The following is a 19,445-nucleotide window of genomic DNA, read 5'->3' as shown; positions in this document are numbered from 1 at the left end:
ATTTTCTTGATAATGTAATGTTTTTAATTTTAATGAAGTTGTATTATCAATTATTCTTTGATTGCTTACACTTTAAGAATCATATCTAAGAAACCATTGCCTAACTCAAGTTTATAAAGATGTCTTCTTCTAAGAGTTTTATGGTTCAAGCTCTTTTTTAAAACTATGATTCCATCTCTACAATGTGTTTAGTATAAAGTCCTCAGGACTATGTTCCAACATTAATTCTCTTTCCAACTGTATTTTACCTTGAGTTTATTCTATTAACTGTGTTTCTCTTTATTTTTAAAAATGTGAATGCCTTCATGTTTATTTGCTTCTTTAAATTTCATATTTTAGATTGCTTCTTTTGCATATCTCTGTTCTTATTTGGTTTCAACACAATTTTACTTTATTGTTTTTAAAGATTTTTATTCCTCCACTTGGCTCTTTGAGTATCCTAAAATATGATATTTTAAGTTGCTTGACAGCCTGTACCAAGAGCTTGTAAAGGTATATTTGCATTGTGGGAGGTAACACATGACGTTGGTGAGACCGAAGGAGAAACAGTGGGCTGATCATTGTTAAAAGTGAGGTAGAAGGTATCTGCTAAAGAAACCATGAACTCTGAGCCCAACACCCAAATTGGGACCACTTTAGACTGCCAAACTAAAGCCAAACACAAGGTGCCTGAGCCTATGACTCAGAGGTCTTAGAAACCCAGCAGGCCAGCAATAGGTCCCCATTCAACAGATGGGAACCAGGTCAGCTCTGCGTGTTCTCACAGGGGTCCAGGATGACATTAGAGATCCCACCTGACCCAGGAATATTAGGATTTTACAAAGAAGAACAAACACCATCAGCACACACTGAAGTTGTTGGGGTTAGAGCTGTTTTCCTCCTAATTACTATAATTCTAACAGCACAATAACCACAAATAGGGACATTATGAAATGGACTTCCAGAGACTACAGAGAAGGGTCTATTCAATACTAATACTCAATACTAAAAAGAGTCAGTATAGTCGTATAGCTGTACATTAGTTTAGTTTATATCAATCCAAACACCAAGATGAGCCTTCTTTAGAGGATGGTTGCTTTCTATCTATTCATAAATTAAACTGGATAACGTTCACTCATACAACAGTGCACCCAGCCTCCTAAGCATTAATGAGCACACAATATATGCTTGTCGTCTGAGTGAGCACTGGGACATAAAGGAATAAGGCTGTCCTCACCCTTGAAAAAGCTACTGATCAATGGTTAAAGGACTAATAAGCAAATCATTATAAGTCAGCACTAAGTCTACCTAGATGATTTGGAGAGACTGCAAAAAGAAATTAGCCAGGGAAGAAAAGTATAAAGAGTGTTACAGGCAGAGTGACAAAGGCAAGAAAGTTCAAGGGCTACTCAGTGGACACTGAGTTTCAGTTGTTGGACAGGGTTGTGGACATGGCAGAGGTTGAAAAAGCAAACAGATATAGATTATACTTAATCTAAGCTGCCACCGATTGTAAAGTCAACTATTATTTCATGTACAACCAAGAAAAAGTGCTGCTAATTCAATTGTAACATGCCAAAGATTGCAAAAGATTCCTATTTCCGAGGAGCTAAAATGCAAGGTACTTTCCTTCTTCGAATGGATGAAGTACAGCAATTCCCCAAAGAAGCAACATAAAAGATACATTAATATTAGAAAACATTTTTTAAAAGATGAAATAATGAAAACACAATATGGATATAATTTTTCTTATCAAATTAATGAAGTACTAATGTTAGTATTAGCAAGAGCACAGTGAAAGGTCAAACATTGCTAAAAGTACAAAATAATACTACCTTTCTGGAAGTCATATTGACAATAATGGGTCAAGAACCTAAATACATACATACTCTTTGAGTCAGTAATTCTACATACAGGAATCTGCCCTAAATCCATACTTGCCGATTCAGAAGAATATTTATATATCAGAATGTAAAGTTATTAATGATAAAAAAGAAAGTTATATAAATGCCAGATTATTGATGAATACAGTTGGTCCTTGTATCTACAGATGTGCAACCTGCAGATACAGAGGGTTAACTGTAGGTGACTTGAGCATCCATGGATCCTGGCATCTGAGTGGAGTCCTGGACCCAATTCCCCATAAATACAGTATATAAATAAATTGTAGTATCATCATATGAAATGTTAGTCAACCACTTAAACATTTTAAAAATATTTAATAACCTGGCAGAAAGCTTATGATATAATGGTGAACTTTAAAAGGGAGGAAACAAAGCTGAGATTTGAACCCAGGTCTGTCTCTCTCACCAAAGGTTCACACTCCTCCCTTAGCACCATCTGCCTCTCAAAGAAACACTTGTACAGCATGTCCAGACGAACATTAAGGAAGATCACAATTCTGCTCTTTCCATCTGTGAGCAGGAGATTGTAGACCAACTATGAATATGATGTCCATTTTTGGAAGAGCGTTACAATGGGGATGACAGAGACAAAGCCCTCTGCTAACACAGGGTCGACTGGATACACAAGGGGCCAGATTGTCCACTTATCAACTGCTAAACTCAACTCATGAAGAAACAGTTCTTTCTGCTGTCTGTGATCACCTAAGATTATGACACAATGCCGTTTACCCACCTGGCAAGGTAAGGCGACTCGTGGAGCTAGTGCTTGGGGCAGGTGAGCCCTGAGAACGCTTCTTTGTGCCTATAAAGAGGAAAAAGAGGATAAGAAAGAATAGGATTGTGGACAGACTTTTCAGACCAGTAAATGCTCATCTGTAACTTTATCAAATGATCTAAAAGTTTGGGTCTGAAAACAACATTTAGAAGAAGGTTGAGTGAGGTTATGGGAACAGGGCATATTCCATGATCCAGAAAAACCAGGAGCACAGCGTTTATCTTTGTGCTTCTGATGGATCTCATTCTCCAGATTGGTCTGTTAAGGACCAACACACCTCTGAGCAGGCATGCACTTTAGGATTATCAGGAGAGCATTCTAAACGTGCAGCTGCCTGAGCGCCACCCCCAGAGATTCTGTGTTCACTGTACTGAGCCAGAGCTCCAGCATCCGGATTTTTAAAGCCTAGCCCAGGTGATGCTAATGTGCATCCAGAGTGGAGAACTGTTGCTGTGAAAAGGAAAGTTTTGGATTTAGAAGTAAGGAGTCAGGGGTTTGTCTCTGCTTTGTCCCTCTAACCTTTACTCCCTATTGGATCTCCAGCAACAGACTTGACTTCTCTGAAGCCTCTTAAGAGCTGTGAAGATGAAGGCTTCATTTGCAAAACGAGGGAAATAACAACTAATCAAAGTGTCCTGGTGAGAAACAAAGGACTAGAGGTGTGTGTGAGTGCTCAGGAATTGTGGGAGACCACACAAATTGAGGTTAGTGGGATCTATGGGTCCCCGCAGCTGGTGACAATGTCCCCATCGTGAAAGGGATTAACAGAGGTTCATGTTAACAGCTCAGTGGGCCATAAGGGAATCAAAAGACAGAGCCCTGGGTGGGGAGCAGGAAGGAGAGAGCAAAACAAATAGAAGGATGAATTATTCTTCAAAAGAATATTTGCATGTGTGTGTGCATTTGTGTGTGTGTGTGTATATATATATATATATAAAACTGTATATACACGTACATACACATATATATTATTTTATACATAAAGATATGCACACAAAACTCACATACACATTTATACCTAAATACATATATATTTTATCCATAAGTGCAAATATTATTTGATTTTTCATTCCTTTACTTGGCCTTCCAGAAGGGGGCAAAGATGCCTGGAGGCCAGAATCCAGCATCATGGCATATACCTGGAGTCTGAGCTGGCAGAAATGCAGACAGAATTCTTAGGCAGAGGAGAGACATGATTCAATGTCAAGGTATTTCTTTAACAAGTTTCCTGAACCTATGCAAACTTTCCATAAAGTCTACTTTCCATGCACAGGCCTGGTGTGAGTGGAGGTTGTGTTAGTTTGAGTGAATACAGTCATGGGTAAAGATAACTAGAGAACATACTGACTAATCTTGAAATCAGGGGAAGCAGGAACTTGGGGACAGGGTGAGGAGTAAGATTTCACTACCCTAGGATGCCTGGTAAGATGTGAAGACGTACACGAGGGATGGTGTTTGAGATTGTTTCACTTTAGTCTTAAAGAACAGGGTACTACCCTTGACATTCCGTGTTACAGTTAATTATTATGATTATGATTAGCAGCAGTAGTAGTGTTAACAGTGTTAGTAGTGGTAATAGTCAAAATAGAAAACACAACACTAATCCAAACACTTCAGACCCACAAAAGCTGTTAATTTGCATGAGGTGAGAGCCGTGACATCTGGCAGAACTTTAGGTCTTCATTTTTCAGGTTTCATAGATGCCCTGATGTCAGAGGTGGGTGATTTTTTTATAAATACGGCTGCTAGGGTCCTTCCTTTCTTGAACTCATTGAAAGGAAACCTCAAGGGAATGGAGCCACTTGTTTGCAGGCCAACAGGTTCTCCAGGTGAGTCTAATGATCATCCATCAAATGGGGTGCTCAAACACGTGAGGTGAATAGATTTACCCAAAGTGGTATGTGGGGTCCAGGGCAGGGCAGCCTCACTGCACAACTCCAGGCAGCACCACTCACACTATAGCCTATGTGACGAATAGTGGAACAGCCCTGATCAAGGGCGCTACCGGGATGCAGATCCACAGCTATTCCTGACCCACCAGGAACAACCTGTGTCCCACTGGACCCGCCTCCACTGTGGGGAAGCCAATGACTCGAAGTGTTTAGACCTCTACTCATGGGATGCTTTACTTGTCTCACTATCCCTGTCAGATAGGGTTTCTCAACAGATGCACAGGGATATTTAGTTACGTCACTCTTCATCGTGAAGGCTGTCCTGTGCATAGCAGTATGTTTAGGAGAATCCTTAGCTTCTATCGCTGAGTGTGAACAGCACCTCCCCATTATAATAATCAAAAACATCCTCCAGAACCTGACAAATGTCCTCTAGGAACAAAACTGCCCTCAGTGAAAAACCACTGCTTTAGGAGGGGAGGCAGGGTTTAGGGTTTTTTACTCAGAGCTGTGATTTACAATTTGGCCACTTGGTCATTAATAGCGGTCACTGACACATATCAGGCAGCCACCATGGTCCAGGCACCGTATTAGTTATGGACAAGTAAATGTACATTAGTTGTAGTTGTCTTTCCTGACACTAATTCTCTGATGATAAAATGATTCCTCATTTATGGAGTTTTGGAAACAAAGCCTGTGCAAGTAATTTGCACAAAGTTACTGAATGTTGAGGGACAAAATTTAAGCCAAGATCCTTCAGAGTTGAAACGGAGAGAAACTTTTCTCCATGTCTCTTGCTATTTCTTAAAAAATCCATTACCCAGGTTTCCTTCAAGTGCTGAATTCCTAAATTTGCCTACATGTGGAGAAGGCAATGGCACCCCACTCCAGTACTCTTGCCTGGAAAATCCCATGGATGGAGGAGCCTGGTGGGCTGCAGTCCATGGGGTCGCTAGGAGTTGGACATGACTGAGTGACTTCACTTTCACTTTTCACTTTCTTGCATTGGAGAAGGAAATGGCAACCCACTCCAGTGTTCTTGCCTGGAGAATCCCAGGGACAGGGGAGCCTGGTGGGCTGCCGTCTATGGGGTCACACAGAGTCAGACACGACTGAAGCGACTTAGCAGTAGCAAGAACAACCTGGGATCATTATTTTAACAAAAAAGAGAAACAAAACCAGGCTCCTTGGCCTGGTGGAACACTACTGGGTCAGCATTTCTGGGGGGAGCCTGAATGTATCACAAGTGTTCCAGTGATTGTCTGCCCTCCAATAGACGAGGACGAGAGGCTTGTGGAAGCTTCCTGATGGGAAGGACTGGCTGTGGGGAAAACCGGGCCTTGTTCTGGTGGGCATGGCCTGCTCAGTAAATCTTTAATCCAATTTTCTGCTGGTGGGCGGGGCTGTGTTTCCACCCTGTAGTTTAGCCTGTGACCATTATATCTACTACTGTGGGCAGGAATCCCTTAGAAGAAGTGGAGTAGCCATCATGTCAACAAAAGAGTTTGAAATGCAGTACTTGGATGCAATCTTAAAAATGACAGAATGATCTCTGTTCATTTCCAAGGCAAACCATTCCATAGCACAGTAATCCAAATCTATGCCCCAACCAGTAACGCTGAAGAAGCTGAAGTTGAACGGTTCTATGAAGATCTACAAGAACTTTTAGAATTAACACCCAAAAAAGATGTCCTTTTCATTAAAGGGGACTGGAATGCAAAAGTGGGAAGTCAAGAAACACCTGGGGTAACAGGCAAATTTGGCCTTGGAACACAGAATGAAGCAGGGCAAAGGCTAATAGAGTTTTGCCAAGAGAACGTATTGGTCATAGCAAACACCCTCTTCCAACAACACAAGAGAAGAGTCTACACATGGACATCACCAGATGGTCAACACCGAAATCAGATTGATTCTATTCTTTGCAGCCAAAGATGGAGAAGCTCTATACAGTTGGCAAAAACAAGACCGGGAGCTGACTATGGCTCAGATCATGAATTCCTTATTGCCAAATTCAGACTTAAATTGAAGAAAGCAGGGAGAAACACTAGACCATTCAGGTATGACCTAACAAATCCTTTATGAATATACAGTGGAAGTGAGAAATAGATCAAGGGACTAGATCTGATAAATAGAGTGCTTGGTTTTGGATAAAACTCTTGAGAGTCCCTTTTACTGCAAGGAGATCCAACCCGTCCATTTTAAAGGAGATCTGTCCTGGGTGTTCATTGGAAGGACTGATGCTAAAGCTGAAACTCCAATACTTTGGCCACCTCATGTGAAGGGTTGACTCATTGGAAAAGACTCTGATGCTGGGAGGGATTGGGGGTGGGAGAAGGGGACGACAGAGGATGAGATTGCTGGATGGCATCACCGACTTGATTGACGTGAGTTTGAATGAACTCTGGGAGTTGGTGATGGATAGGGAAGCCTGGCGTGCTGCGATTCATGGGGTCACTAAGAGTGGGACACAACTGAGTGACTGAACTGAATTGAGGGATAATGGTAGTAATGGTGACCTCCTTTAAAAGGACTTATGCAAAAACACCAGGCCTCCCAGTCCTCCCAGGACTGTGGTAGTCAATGCCCCTGACCCCACAGCAGGCCACTATTGATCCAATTTCGATCCATGCCTCCACCAGAGACTCCCATGAGTACACAGGCAAGTCTGCCTCAGTCTCTTGTGGGGTCGCTGCTTCTTTCTCCTGGGTCCTGGTGCACACAAGATTTTCTTTGTGCCCTTCAAGAGTCTCTGCTTCCCCAGGCCTGTGGAAATTCTGTAATCAAATCCTGCTGACCTTCAAAGTCAGATTCCCTAGGGATATTCAGTCCCTTTTGGATCCCCAGGTTGGGAAGTCTGCTGTGGAGCCTAGAACTTTCACAGCAGTGTGAGAACTTCTTTGGTGTAACTGTTCTCCAGTTTGTCAGTCGCCTGCCTGATGACTATAGTGGGGCTAATGGCGACCTCCTTCAAGAGGACTTAAGCCACACCCTGCACCTCCCTGGACTGTTGTCGATAGGGCCTCTGTCCATGCAGGAGGCTGCTGCTGACTCATGCCTCTGCAGGAGACCCTCAGACACCCAAAGGCAGGTCTGGCTCAGTCTCTTATGGGGGTCACTGCTCTCTTCCCTCAGTCCTGGTACACGCAAAGTTTTCTTTGTGCCCTCCAAGTGTCACAATATGAAAAGGCAAAAGAACCCAGGATCATTATTTTAACAAAAAGGAGAAAAAAAAAAAACAGATTCCCTGGCCTGGGCAAGCACTACTGAGTCAGCATTTCTGGAGGAGCCTGAATGTGTCACAAGTGTTTCAGCTGATTCTGATGTTTCAGGGAGGCTTGGGAAGCCTTGTGTGAGAGAAATTCCCTTCTTTTCCTCTAACTGCTGGAAAACATGGCACTCTGATTTCCAAAGATATGCTCATGAGGCTGACAGGTCAAATGTGCTGTGACCTAAATGAGCACTTAAGAGCCAGCAAAGCACCAAATGATGACAAGCTTTCAATGGTGTTAATTATAGCCACATTTGCTATTGCCAGGTTATTTCATAGAAGTGCTTGGCACAATTAAAAAATCACCTATTAGGGTACTCCCAAAGTCTGAAGCTTGATGGCTTTTTCTTGGGGCAGTTTTTCATTCTCTTGATGTCTCCTCTGCAGACAGTGAATGAGACAGGAAACTCTGGGGGCCATGGTCAGTGGAAAAGCAGAGCTGCGAGCCCTCTAGCTATTTTCTGTGCATGCCTGATGAAATGCCCAATATATCAGGAAAGGGGAGAAACCATGCACACCTCTCCTAATCATGAATCGTAAACAGGTGGCAGGCAGAGACGTGTAAAATAAACCTGTTGGTGATTCCTCCGGACCATCAGGTGGCAGCATGGACCACTGGGGGTGGTTAGGCTCTGAGTCAGTCTCCCATAGGCTCCCTGTTAATTCAGATTGTGTCCCTGAAATTATTTTCCACCCAGAAGCCCCCAAATTACCTATCACTTTACTCCAAGTTCCATTTGTGGGAATAATATTCATTTACTAAATAATTACTCACTTATGTTTCACTTACTAAAACCCTCCACCCCTCCCTTGCTCCCATTCCCAGGGAAAACATCAGAAACTGAGCTGGGAGACCCACCCACTTCCGGATCAGCTTCCAAACTGTCCACCAACCTTCCAAGCTGGCAGATGCATAGACGTCGCTCTGGGATTTATCGTAGACATCTACCTGGGATGTTGCTCTGCAAGTGACTCAGAATTCACTCTGTGGGTGCTTTTCAAACCTGGCTCCAGATTAGGATGGCCTGGGAGTTTTACAGAAAATATGCTGATCCCTGGGCCCTCCCGCTAGGAATGATATTTCAATGATCTCTGGTGGGGCGCTGGGGAGTCTGTTCCACAGCCTTGAGTGAGAAGCAGCACCCCCAGTGAACACCTATGAAGACATTTCTTTCAGCCGTCGGGGGAGGCACTTTCTACTAAGCAATGGGTGTGCTTTGTCTTAATGGATGATATGAATCTTCTAAATGGTTTCTTTTCATTTTCATTTCGGTTTCCAGGAAACTCAGATCCAATTTACGACCTAATGCTGGGAACTGGGGAGGCCCGTTCAGCCTGCATGACTGTCTACTAATGTTCTTTCCCTGGTTAGCTCTCTCTACACAAGCTCGACTTCCTGCCTCTGGTTTTATTCTGCATTCTTCATTTAAAAAAAAAATGGTTAAATTTATGTGATTTTAAAATTCTGAAATATTTTATAAATGAGGTAAGGAACATAAAAACACAAATAACTACATCAGTTCTGACAATGTGCTAAATTCCATTTTCCTCATCTATAAAAATTTAAAAACACTGATTTTGGGACATAACTGTGAGGACCAAGTGAAAGTACTCAGCAAACTGTGACATGCAATGGAGTGTTTGTCATTAGTTTATATTCAAAAGAAAATGTGCGTGTGTGTGTGTGCAGGCAAGTAACGAAGATAATATGTCCTCTGAGCAAGAGAAGCACTTTAAGGTCATACATTACACTGTCCTTTAGCAAAAGCATGTGAATGTTCAAGAAGTAAACAGCCCAGTCAGGGGGGCAGAAACGTCATCACTGCAGCCTGTGTGGCTGGAAGTATCTTTTGACAAACAAATAGCTTTCAGATATTTCAAATTAATGTCCTTGGTTGGTTTAGCTAAAGGGCAATGAATCCAATTCAATCAGGAGTCTGGAGAAAAGGACAGTGATGGAAGTGACAGCTGAGGCTGCCTATCTAGGGGCAAAGATACACACCTAAGACTCAGGATGTGAGGTTAGCACTCAATCCAATGATTGGCAGCCTGACCTCAAACAAATAATTTCCCTTCTGCAAAGTAGGAGTAGCACAACCAGGTCCAAGCCTGCTGGGAAAGGGTGATTTAAGAGTCCCTGGGACCCAGCATCATCGTTTGTCATATAACAAAGCCGCTACAACACAAGGGGTCCCAAGATGAGGTGGGTGTTGGGCGATTAAAGTAGGAAAAGTGTCTGTCAGCCCACTCTCTTTCTTTTAGCATATCACAGTGTCTGACTTAGGATACACTCAACCTCTGACAGCCATTGCTGAGAACATCTACCAACATTCTCTCCATGTTCCATTTGGGGTGGGGGGTGGCAGAGATCAACAAGCCAGAATGAATGGTCATCTTCTCTGCAGCCTTGACAAAATGGCCTCAAGAGAAGTCCACGTTATGCTTAGGCCTGTGGAATCTCTGAAAGTTTGGAGGGCTCCAAACTCACCTCCTGTACTTTCCTAAGAGCTGTTTTCCAATAGTGGATAAATTAGAGCAGCATAGTCAGAATGTCTGATAACATTTCTCCTCCACAATACAACCAGCATGAATACCATGTTTGCTTTTGGGGGACTTGATCTCTGTTCATCACAAAGAACAATGATCAAAAACACAAAAGCTATTCAGCTATCGAATATTATATGCTATTTTGATATAGCTGTTTTAATATTTAACTATGACTTGGGATTGGGCATATGAATAAGCAGTCCGAAATAAAGGTCCATGACCTTTGACCCAGCATTCTAAGAATTTTTCCAATGGAGGTATTCGGAAATGTGACAAAGCCCTAGGTACAAAGAGCCCTGTTGCTGTTATTTACAACTGCAGAAAATAAAAGCATGTAACTTAACTGTCCAACAGCAGAGGTAGTTAAGTACACTATGCTACAGCCACAAAATGAAAACTTTCATCGCAACTGAAATTACATTAATAAAGAATTTTTTTAAAGGGGATAATGCTTACAATCCAATGTTGTGAATATATCAATACAAAATTAAATAAAATACACTGTATGGCCTCAACTGTGTAAACACATATAGCAAAAGACCATGAGGAAATAGAGTAAAGAACTGACAATAATTGTTGCATGGGGTATTACAGTGATTTTATTATACTTCTCTATATTTTTCAACATAAAATTTTTTTTTTGCTTTCAGAAAAAAGAAATAAAAAGAAATGTGTTTTAATTCATGACAAACACATCTGCTTAGGAGGAACACCACAGCCTCTTTAGTCAGAGTAATAACCTAGTGGAGTTACTGCACAGGAACAACATACAGAGGTGGCCCAGACAAGGGTGTAGTAATTGTCTAATATGACCATCACCACTAAGGGATGCCCCTTAAGGGCTGGTTTGAAGGAGACAGGCTGGACACCATTCATGTATACATGCTCACAAACAGGAGTAATGACTATTCACTAGTCAGACTCCTTATGTTTGTTGCTGAAGAGCAAGAAAATATTGTCAGGTAGCCTTTTAAAGAGAAGGAGAAGGAAAAAAAAATGTTTATAGAGTTCGAAAACTAGCATTGTAGAAGTGTAAAACCATATCATGGTACCCAGAAGAAAATCAAACATATGAAAGCCAGTCTAATTCCTGGAACACTGACATTTCTTATGCCTCCAAGGAGCTTCTGATAGTCCATCCACTCATTTCTCAAAAAAGATTATACGAGACGTGATACACTGTGTATATCTTCAGTGTGCAGGCAAAGCACTTGGTACCTGGGTACTGCATGGCATTTGGAGGAATACAAAAGAGACGGATGGCTGAGTGAGTCTGGACAGTCTCATATCTGGGACAGAACATGGACAGCAATGAAAAATATTAAAATGAACATAAACAGCCTTTGCATTTTTCAAATTCCAATAGAGAGGTTAACTCATTGTTTTTATTTGGTAATCAGAACATACAAGTACTTATTCAATACTAGATACTGGGGGAAAATTATACATTGAGGGACTGTCAGTCTTCATCTGTGCAGTAAAGATTTACAATAAACACATAATTTATTGAGAGCAGTTTAGCATATTCTGTTTTACATGAGTCCTTGTGATTTATTTTTGCATTTAGAGATGTAATGCTATGGCATTTCAATAGTTTCTTTTAGTACAAATGAGCATCATGAGGAACAAAACACTCTTCTTTAGAATGGATGGTCATTCTCTTGCAAATTTCAACCTGCATTTTATCTGCTAGAAACATATTTCACATCACAGAAGTACACTCTATTGCTGCCATAAAACATGAAGTCCATTTTATCATCCTCACTTTTGGAAGAACTTTCTCAGAACATATCCAGAAATGCCTTCCTTATTCCTACAAAGAACTACTTAATCAGCATGATCTGGATTGGGTTCAAGATTTTGATTCTGCTTGCCTCCTTATTTTGAGTCTTATTAAACATTCCTGATTTTAATCCAGACAACTCCCCCAATATCCAGCCAAACAGTAGCAAAATCTAAGACTGAGGAGATGAGCTGAGTTATCCATTCATACATGGTCAGTGCCCTAATGAAAAAAAGGCCTATAGACCTATGGTGAGGACATAACTTCCTAAGGAGAAAAACTGCACAAAAATTGTGCCCTAGACTGAGGGGAGATAGTAAAAGTTGTCTTGTTTAGTCACTCAGTCGTGTCTGACTCTTTTGCGACCCCATGGACTGTAGCCTGCCAGACTCCTCTGTCCATGGGATTCTCCAGGCAAGATTACTGGAGTGGATTGCTATTCCCTTCTCCAGGGGAATCTTCCTGACCCAGAGGTGGAACCTGCATTTCCTGCATTGTAGGATTCTTTATCGCTGAGCCACTTTATATTAGCTCAAAGTGAGTCACCTTGCTTTGGGTAATTGATCTCCGATGAGGATTTCATTTTTCCTGCTTCCTTTCCCTAAACTATTTCTTCTTCCCCATCTGCCCCAGCCTCATCCCTGGCCCACAACATGTCCTCATGTGGATTACAGTGGAACAAGATAATCTTGTTTTTTCCTTATTTTGTGTTTCCATGCTGCAAGCAGAATGGCTTGCCTGGGCAGAGGCAAAAGAAAGAATTTGCAAAAGGTAGAAAAATGAGAGAAGAAAATAAGGGAAAGGTGAAAGAAAGGGTATGAAAAAGATACAGGGAGGAATCTGGCTGTACGGTGGGCACCAGAGTTGATAAAAACCTAACTGAGCTCTACAAATGAAAACAGTAATTATTTAAAAAAATTTTTACAGCATATAAAATTGTATAAAAATACCATCAAAGCAAGAAAAAAAGGAAAATGTGTACAGTTCTATCTCTAGGATCAGTTACTGGACAGTACCTATGATTGTAGATTTTTTTTACTGTAAATCTGTGTATATTGGTATATGACTATATTCTGTACCATCACACATATACCCATTCAAAGACAAGGACAGTAGTACACAAATACCTATTCCAAGATAGATCACCACAGAGAAGCAAAAACTATACAAGGATATCCCTCCAGGGCGATCTATTTAAAAGTTATTCCATAGCCATTGGGTTTCTGTTAGTTCAGAAGCCAGCTCGCATGAAGATACACAGGTGTGGTTCAGGAAACATGACTGAAGCTGACCAGAGCTGACCGCCTCCAAGATGGCACTGATGGGCCTTCCACAGCCGGCATTTCACTCCGAGACTGTGAGACCTCCGCCACAGAGGCCCTGAGTGAGGGGAAGGGCCCACACTCCAGCCCCTGCTTCTCCTGGTTCAGTGGATATCTACCTAGGCTGGGTTCCAGTTAAGCCAGCCACTGTCTTCTGCTTGAGAACAGAAGCCAGAATAAATGTCAATTCATTTCAAATATGTCTGCCAATATTTTAAAGAAAAAAAATGGATGAGGTGGAGGAGCATTAATTAAAATAATCAGGAATTAATAATGTTTAAACTGATGTTCATGAATCTTTCAGTCCGGGTTTCCCACTGTAATTGTTCAATGTGAAAACAAGCTATTTTTTTTTTTTAATGAAACAATTTTTATTTGTTGTAGGTTTCCTAGAGGAGCACTGAGGCTTTTGCAGATGTCCAATAAAAACATGCAGAGGAATTCTTCTCATTTTTCTAAACCTCCCTGAACCCAAATTCACTTATTAGATAAACCCTGTCTAAGGTTCTATAGGCTTGGTTACCAATTCTAATTCTACTGTCATCTCTGTGCCCACCAGCACTCTTGATGAGAGGAAAACTTTAACAACTGAAATCTGGTCTTGGTGGGTAGTATGTCTTTTGGTTCTCAGAGGGATATTTTATACAAATACAGTGCTGTTCATTACAATTTTTTCATTAAGTTCATTTTCTTAAATGATAACGAGGCCTTTAATTGTGGATCACTGTCAATGAATTAAAAATATTGTTTTCCACTTATTCATACAGAGGATCCAATATAATATCATTATTGCAAGATTATTTAACATCCAGTTTTGCTGTGGCTCAGTACTATGGCGACCATAATATTGGCAGAGCACTGATTCCCCACACTGCACATATACAACCTTCTACTCACTTCAAGAAAGACTATTTTGTATTTCAAATGTTACAGCTTGGATTATAAATAAACCCACTGCCCTTTCGGAAGAGCAATTTCATATAATTTCATATAATGTTTTGGCTTGCTTTTAGATTTTTCATTTGTTTGCTTTTCTTAAACCCAAAGACCATAACGAAGTTTTAGTTGTTGTTGTTGTTGTTGTTTTCCATAAACTTGGCTCTGATAATTTTCCCTGGACTACTTTCAATTTCCAGTCCTTATAAGAAGTTGTGTCACTAGGGTATGTCAGCACACACTTAGAAGATAAGCCTTTAGCAATGCGCCTGACATCTAGAAAACGCTGAATGAATTTTCCGGCAAATGTGAACTTTGTTCGCACTCACAGGTGGCCAGTGGAATTGGCTGGACAGTTGGGCACGTGTTTCCCGAAGGCTGCCTGTGTGCCAGGCACGCGCTGGGTCACTGCTGCAACTCCTGTCGGGGTGTGTGGGGATTGTGGAATCAGAATGAAGTTTACTCCCTGAAACCCCCTTTATTGGGAAAATAATACTACATACATAGGTTTTAATCTCAGAATCTTCTCTCCTTATGGGAGAAGATTTGGGGCCTTTTTTTCTTTTCTTTTCCTCTTTACTCCATGGGGAATATTATGAAATTATTTCTATCATGAAAGTCTCTGCTCAGAAGTTAAGAATAGAAGAAAATATATTACATATTCTTCCTATTTACCTATCTAAAGAAAAGTGATCCATGACAGAAGTGATATTAAAAAACCAGTATGCTTACTCCTAAAATATGGATTGGTCTCCATAGTTTTATCTGCTCTCTGTCTCACATTCTGTGATAATATCGCTCTCTACTTTTTATTTTTCATACTTACTAGAGGCATCATTTCAGGTGGAGAATATAACGTAACGGTTTTAACTCTGAAAATGAAATGAATGGGTGCACTGCATTATTTTTGGCTCTGAGATGTCTAGATATCATTTTATTGTTTAAGCATATCAGGTCCTTAATGTGAACCTGTCCAAAGTCTTCAACAGTTTTTCAAAGCTCCAGGAATGAAATGGACAAAGGAAGAAAATCCACTTGAATTTAATGGGTTAGAAATGAATCTCTTGCCTGCTGCCATAAGCAACTAGGGCTTTAGAAAGGTTGGTGTGAATAAAAGCTGGAACAAAGTCCTGCCTATGGATGGGTCATTATGGCACCAAAATGTACCACATCAACAAAATGTGGCTATAAAGCTATTTGGTGACATGGGGACCCAAACTCCAGGGGCTAACTCAGGGGCTACATGTCACTTTCCACCCAGGAACACATAGAGCTGGTGGTTTGTCACTGGTTGGAATGTCCCTAGTACTCTCCCCACATACCAATTAATTCTGAACTCAGGTGTGTAAGTCTTTGCTTTTTATGTGACAACAGAGTAAGGTGTCATAATCCATGCAATGGAAAAATGTGCATCCCACATTGCTGCTCAACTTGGAGGGAGCTGTCTGTGTCGAAAGAAGGGAAAAGACCACAGAGAGTGAGCTAGAACTCTGGAAATACTGGTGTTCCAGGCAATACTGTTGGCTTACCAGCTCCAGTATCAATTTATAGCACAGTAATACATTTTTAAATTATAAAAACAGATACTTTTGCTTTTTTACTCAATGTCCCTTCAAAACACTGTTTAAGGATTTAAAAATAAGAGTTACATGGAGCTAATCTTTTATCACACTGAGAGTTCCAAGCAGAATGATATCTTGAATAAAATTCTCTTCCCACTTTTTTCCAGCTAAATTAATGACTTAAAGCAAATGAAAAACATTTCTGTCTTTATTGGTGCTAGAGAAAATGGCTATATTCCTATTTCATTTTCAAATATTGTTTAGTCTTGTGTGTTAGAGTATAAAAGGGAAGCTGTAGGCATTGTATTTTGACTGGCTGCAAAGCTGTATGTAGAAAAATACAGAATTGAAATGAGGTCAGAAGTTCAAGTTCCAAGGTCAAGAACTAACATGCACTGGTTGTATTTCATGCCTGTCTAAAACCATCTCAAATAGCACAGTTTGCAAATCAATGTCCCGTGCACTGAATGGAGTTCATAGGTGTGTTTTCTTTGGCTAGCACAGTTTTTATACATTTCCAAATTAGTTGCCAATATTAAAAAATCTTGGAGAGGGTTTATAGAAAATCTTAGCTATCTTGGCCCCTTATTCCTACTTAATCTCTTAGCTGCCAGACACTGCCCCGGGGTGGGGTTGGGGGGGCAGCGCACACCCTCCCCATTCCTCACAGCCCCCACTGCCTCTCTGATACCCAGGCCCCTGACTGACTGCCATTTGTCACAATCACTCTGATATTATGGCTTGTTTCACTCATTTACCTGACTTGCCAGGCTTCTGATTTGAATGTGTGATCGCTTGACTTACTGTAGTCACTGTTAGGAAAAGAGGAGGAGCAGCAGAAAAACCTGTGTTCTTACCAAGCAAAATGTAAATCTGACCTGAGAACCCTGCTCGAATACCAGTATACCACCGTACTCTGTACCACAGAGTTCTCCAAACCTTTCTGTTGAGGAATATTTCAGTGAGACAAAAGGCCTTGTAGACTATATATGCAGTCTCCTTCTTTCTGTCTGAATACCAGCATTTTGCCTTCATATTGAGAGGATTTTTTTGAGTGTCTGTCTTTGTGCTTTTTTAATGTGGAAATTAAATTTGCAAGGAGGAATACACTTAAGCCTATCATCTAGTTCTCTCTGTTCCTCTCTCTGATCCTCCTCCATCATGAGCATATTCATGTGATTTCTCCTTGCTGTGGCTGCTGCTAAGTCGCTTCAGTCGTGTCCGACTCTGTGCGACCCCATAGACGGCAGCCACCAGGCTCCCCCATCCCTGGGATTCTCCAGGCAAGAACACTGGAGTGGGTTGCCATTTCCTCGGGAAGGCCTCAAAGATTCCTTTGTGACTACAACCACACTGTAAGGATCAGTTTCATCCAAATCACACCATTTAAATCCACAGAATTACTTGATTTGCACTCCGCTGGATCTCATGTGTGACTTGGTTTCAGGGGGCTGTATCTTTATTCTCTTTCAGGGCTACATCTAGTATTCTTATTTTTGATTTGTGCTATTAATCGTCTCCTATCTTGTGTTTCTAAAGGCTCACTAGAATGAAAAAAAAATTATTGAACATATCTCCCTGATACTAATTCCCTTAGTGCTTCCCTGAATAGAAAAAAGAGTGAAGAAGTCAAACCACAGATATTCAAAAGAAGAGAACCAGCCAGTGGTAAAAATTTCAGTAACCACATAGTTATGATACCCAGTGAAAACACTGGCTTTACTACCTGAACAATATGGCCATGAGCTGAAACATTCAGGCTTATATTAATGAATACACATGTAAATTAAGCATCAAATAAAGAAAATCTCCTTTTTTATAAAACAAAAAGAATTTCAAATTACACAAATGGAAAGAAAAGCATCAGAACAATTTCTAAGTCTGAAAGGAAACTGGAGAAAAAAGAATGCTTCTGACTCAGAAAATGAGCAACCAGAGACTGAAATTATAGTCTTATCTGTGATGAAGGCCAGCTTGGCTGCATCCACCATCAGTAACCAGTGCAAAAATAACAATATATAAAGAAATACAGTGGCAATTCCTGTGTGGTGGCTTTCTCAGGCCTCTCTCAGCATTTCCAGGATGTCCACTCCCACCAGGCCAGACAGGTGCCTTGAGAGCCAGGGCATTAGCAAAGAATTCTGAGGAAGTCCCTTCATGTTTCTGTTTGTACAAAAATCAGAATTGTGTTGTTTGCTTGGGCTGTGCAGGGGAAGGGGTGTTCCCCCAGAGTTCTAAGACCTCAAACCGGCTCCCAGGAAGTCATCTCCTAGAAGGAGATGGCATGAGAGAAGGCCAAGTGCAGGGGGACTTGTTTCTGAGAGTTGTACAACTTCCCCATATATGGGTCTTTGTGGAAGGAGAAGAGAATGAAGAAGCTCAGCTAAAATGATGCAAGACATTGGCAGCCTCTCTTATTGTCTATGAGGTGTGTTTTACTCTTCTGAATCTGAAAAAAAGAAAAAGAAAAAGAAAAGTGTCAATGCTGCCTTTCCCCCCCTTCTCCACCCTTCAGGTCTGAGAAGAAAATCTGAGGGACAAAAAAGGGGGGATCAATTACACATTTCAATACTCGTCATAGACATGTCCTTTGCAACACAATTGTTCTATTCATAAAGGAGAAATCTTAGTGGAGAATTTTAAACACTGGTTACTTTGAAAGCCTTTAATAATACTTGTCTTAAACTAGAGCATCAAATATTTGGTTCATGCAATATGGATATTAAGACACCTTATTTTGCAATCAGAATGACAATGACTGCCAGATCTGGTTAATTTGCCTCCGGGGTGGGCAGGATTGAAAGAAATCAGGTTCACCTAATCCCAATCATTTCCATAAAGCTATGTTCCTCTATCAGGATCCATAGCTATCTGCAGGAAGATGTTTCACACCTGACTAGAGACTCCCTGAAGGCAGGGAAAATATCTTTTTTATCTTTATAACTCTTCTTACATGTACTGCAATGCCTGACACATAGCATATGCTTAACAAATGCTTCCCTAAAAGATTCAAAGCAAGATGAGTTCCAACTGAAATTACTGAGCAAATGGATAAATCACCTGAATTCTCTACTGGGCCTAGAGTGAGGTGGTGGAAGAAGACAAAGATTTTAACAGGACTCATTAATGGAAATAAACAATATTGGATTTTTTTTCACCTGGTCTACTCTGTAACATGCAACCCTCAGTGGACTTGGACAAGATTTCTATAAAGCAAGCAAACAAATATTATTATGGTTGCTTCCCCTAAGTGTTGTGTGCTCTGTAAATCAGCATGCCTCAGGGTGAGAGAGGGCTCCTTCCTGGGCAAGGTTCCAGAGGGATAGGAGACTTTAAGAGGATAACATCATCATCTCCAGAAATGTTAGGAGTCATTAAAGGACAAGAAAATTTCCCTTTTAACTTTAAAGACAAAGATGCTCTCCTAAACAAGACTGAGTTGAAATTAGGTACAAACTAGTCTGGAGAGAGGAGAGC

The 19,445-nt window shown here is 40.9% G+C and overlaps 1 protein-coding gene across 6 annotated transcripts in view; it reads right to left on the bottom strand.

Moving 5' to 3' along the window:
• PDE1C (phosphodiesterase 1C) overlaps positions 1-19,445 on the bottom strand; it is a 566,144-nt gene that overhangs the window by 19,898 nt on the left and 526,801 nt on the right. For 4 of the 6 annotated variants that reach the window (XM_055590471.1, XM_055590468.1, XM_055590472.1 and 1 more), the window contains exon 18: positions 2,617-2,685. The exons of 1 other annotated variant lie outside the window; for it this stretch is intronic. In XM_055590471.1, the coding sequence (XP_055446446.1) occupies positions 2,617-2,685 (69 nt within the window). Of the gene's footprint in view, positions 1-2,616; positions 2,686-10,739; positions 18,418-19,445 lie in introns of those variants that run through there. One more of the 6 variants, XM_055590467.1, reaches the window with a different exon arrangement.

This window comes from Bubalus kerabau, chromosome 8 (assembly GCF_029407905.1).
Source record: "Bubalus kerabau isolate K-KA32 ecotype Philippines breed swamp buffalo chromosome 8, PCC_UOA_SB_1v2, whole genome shotgun sequence".
NCBI classification, from domain to species: domain Eukaryota; kingdom Metazoa; phylum Chordata; class Mammalia; order Artiodactyla; family Bovidae; genus Bubalus; species Bubalus kerabau.
This window is presented reverse-complemented; position numbering and strand designations above follow the sequence as displayed.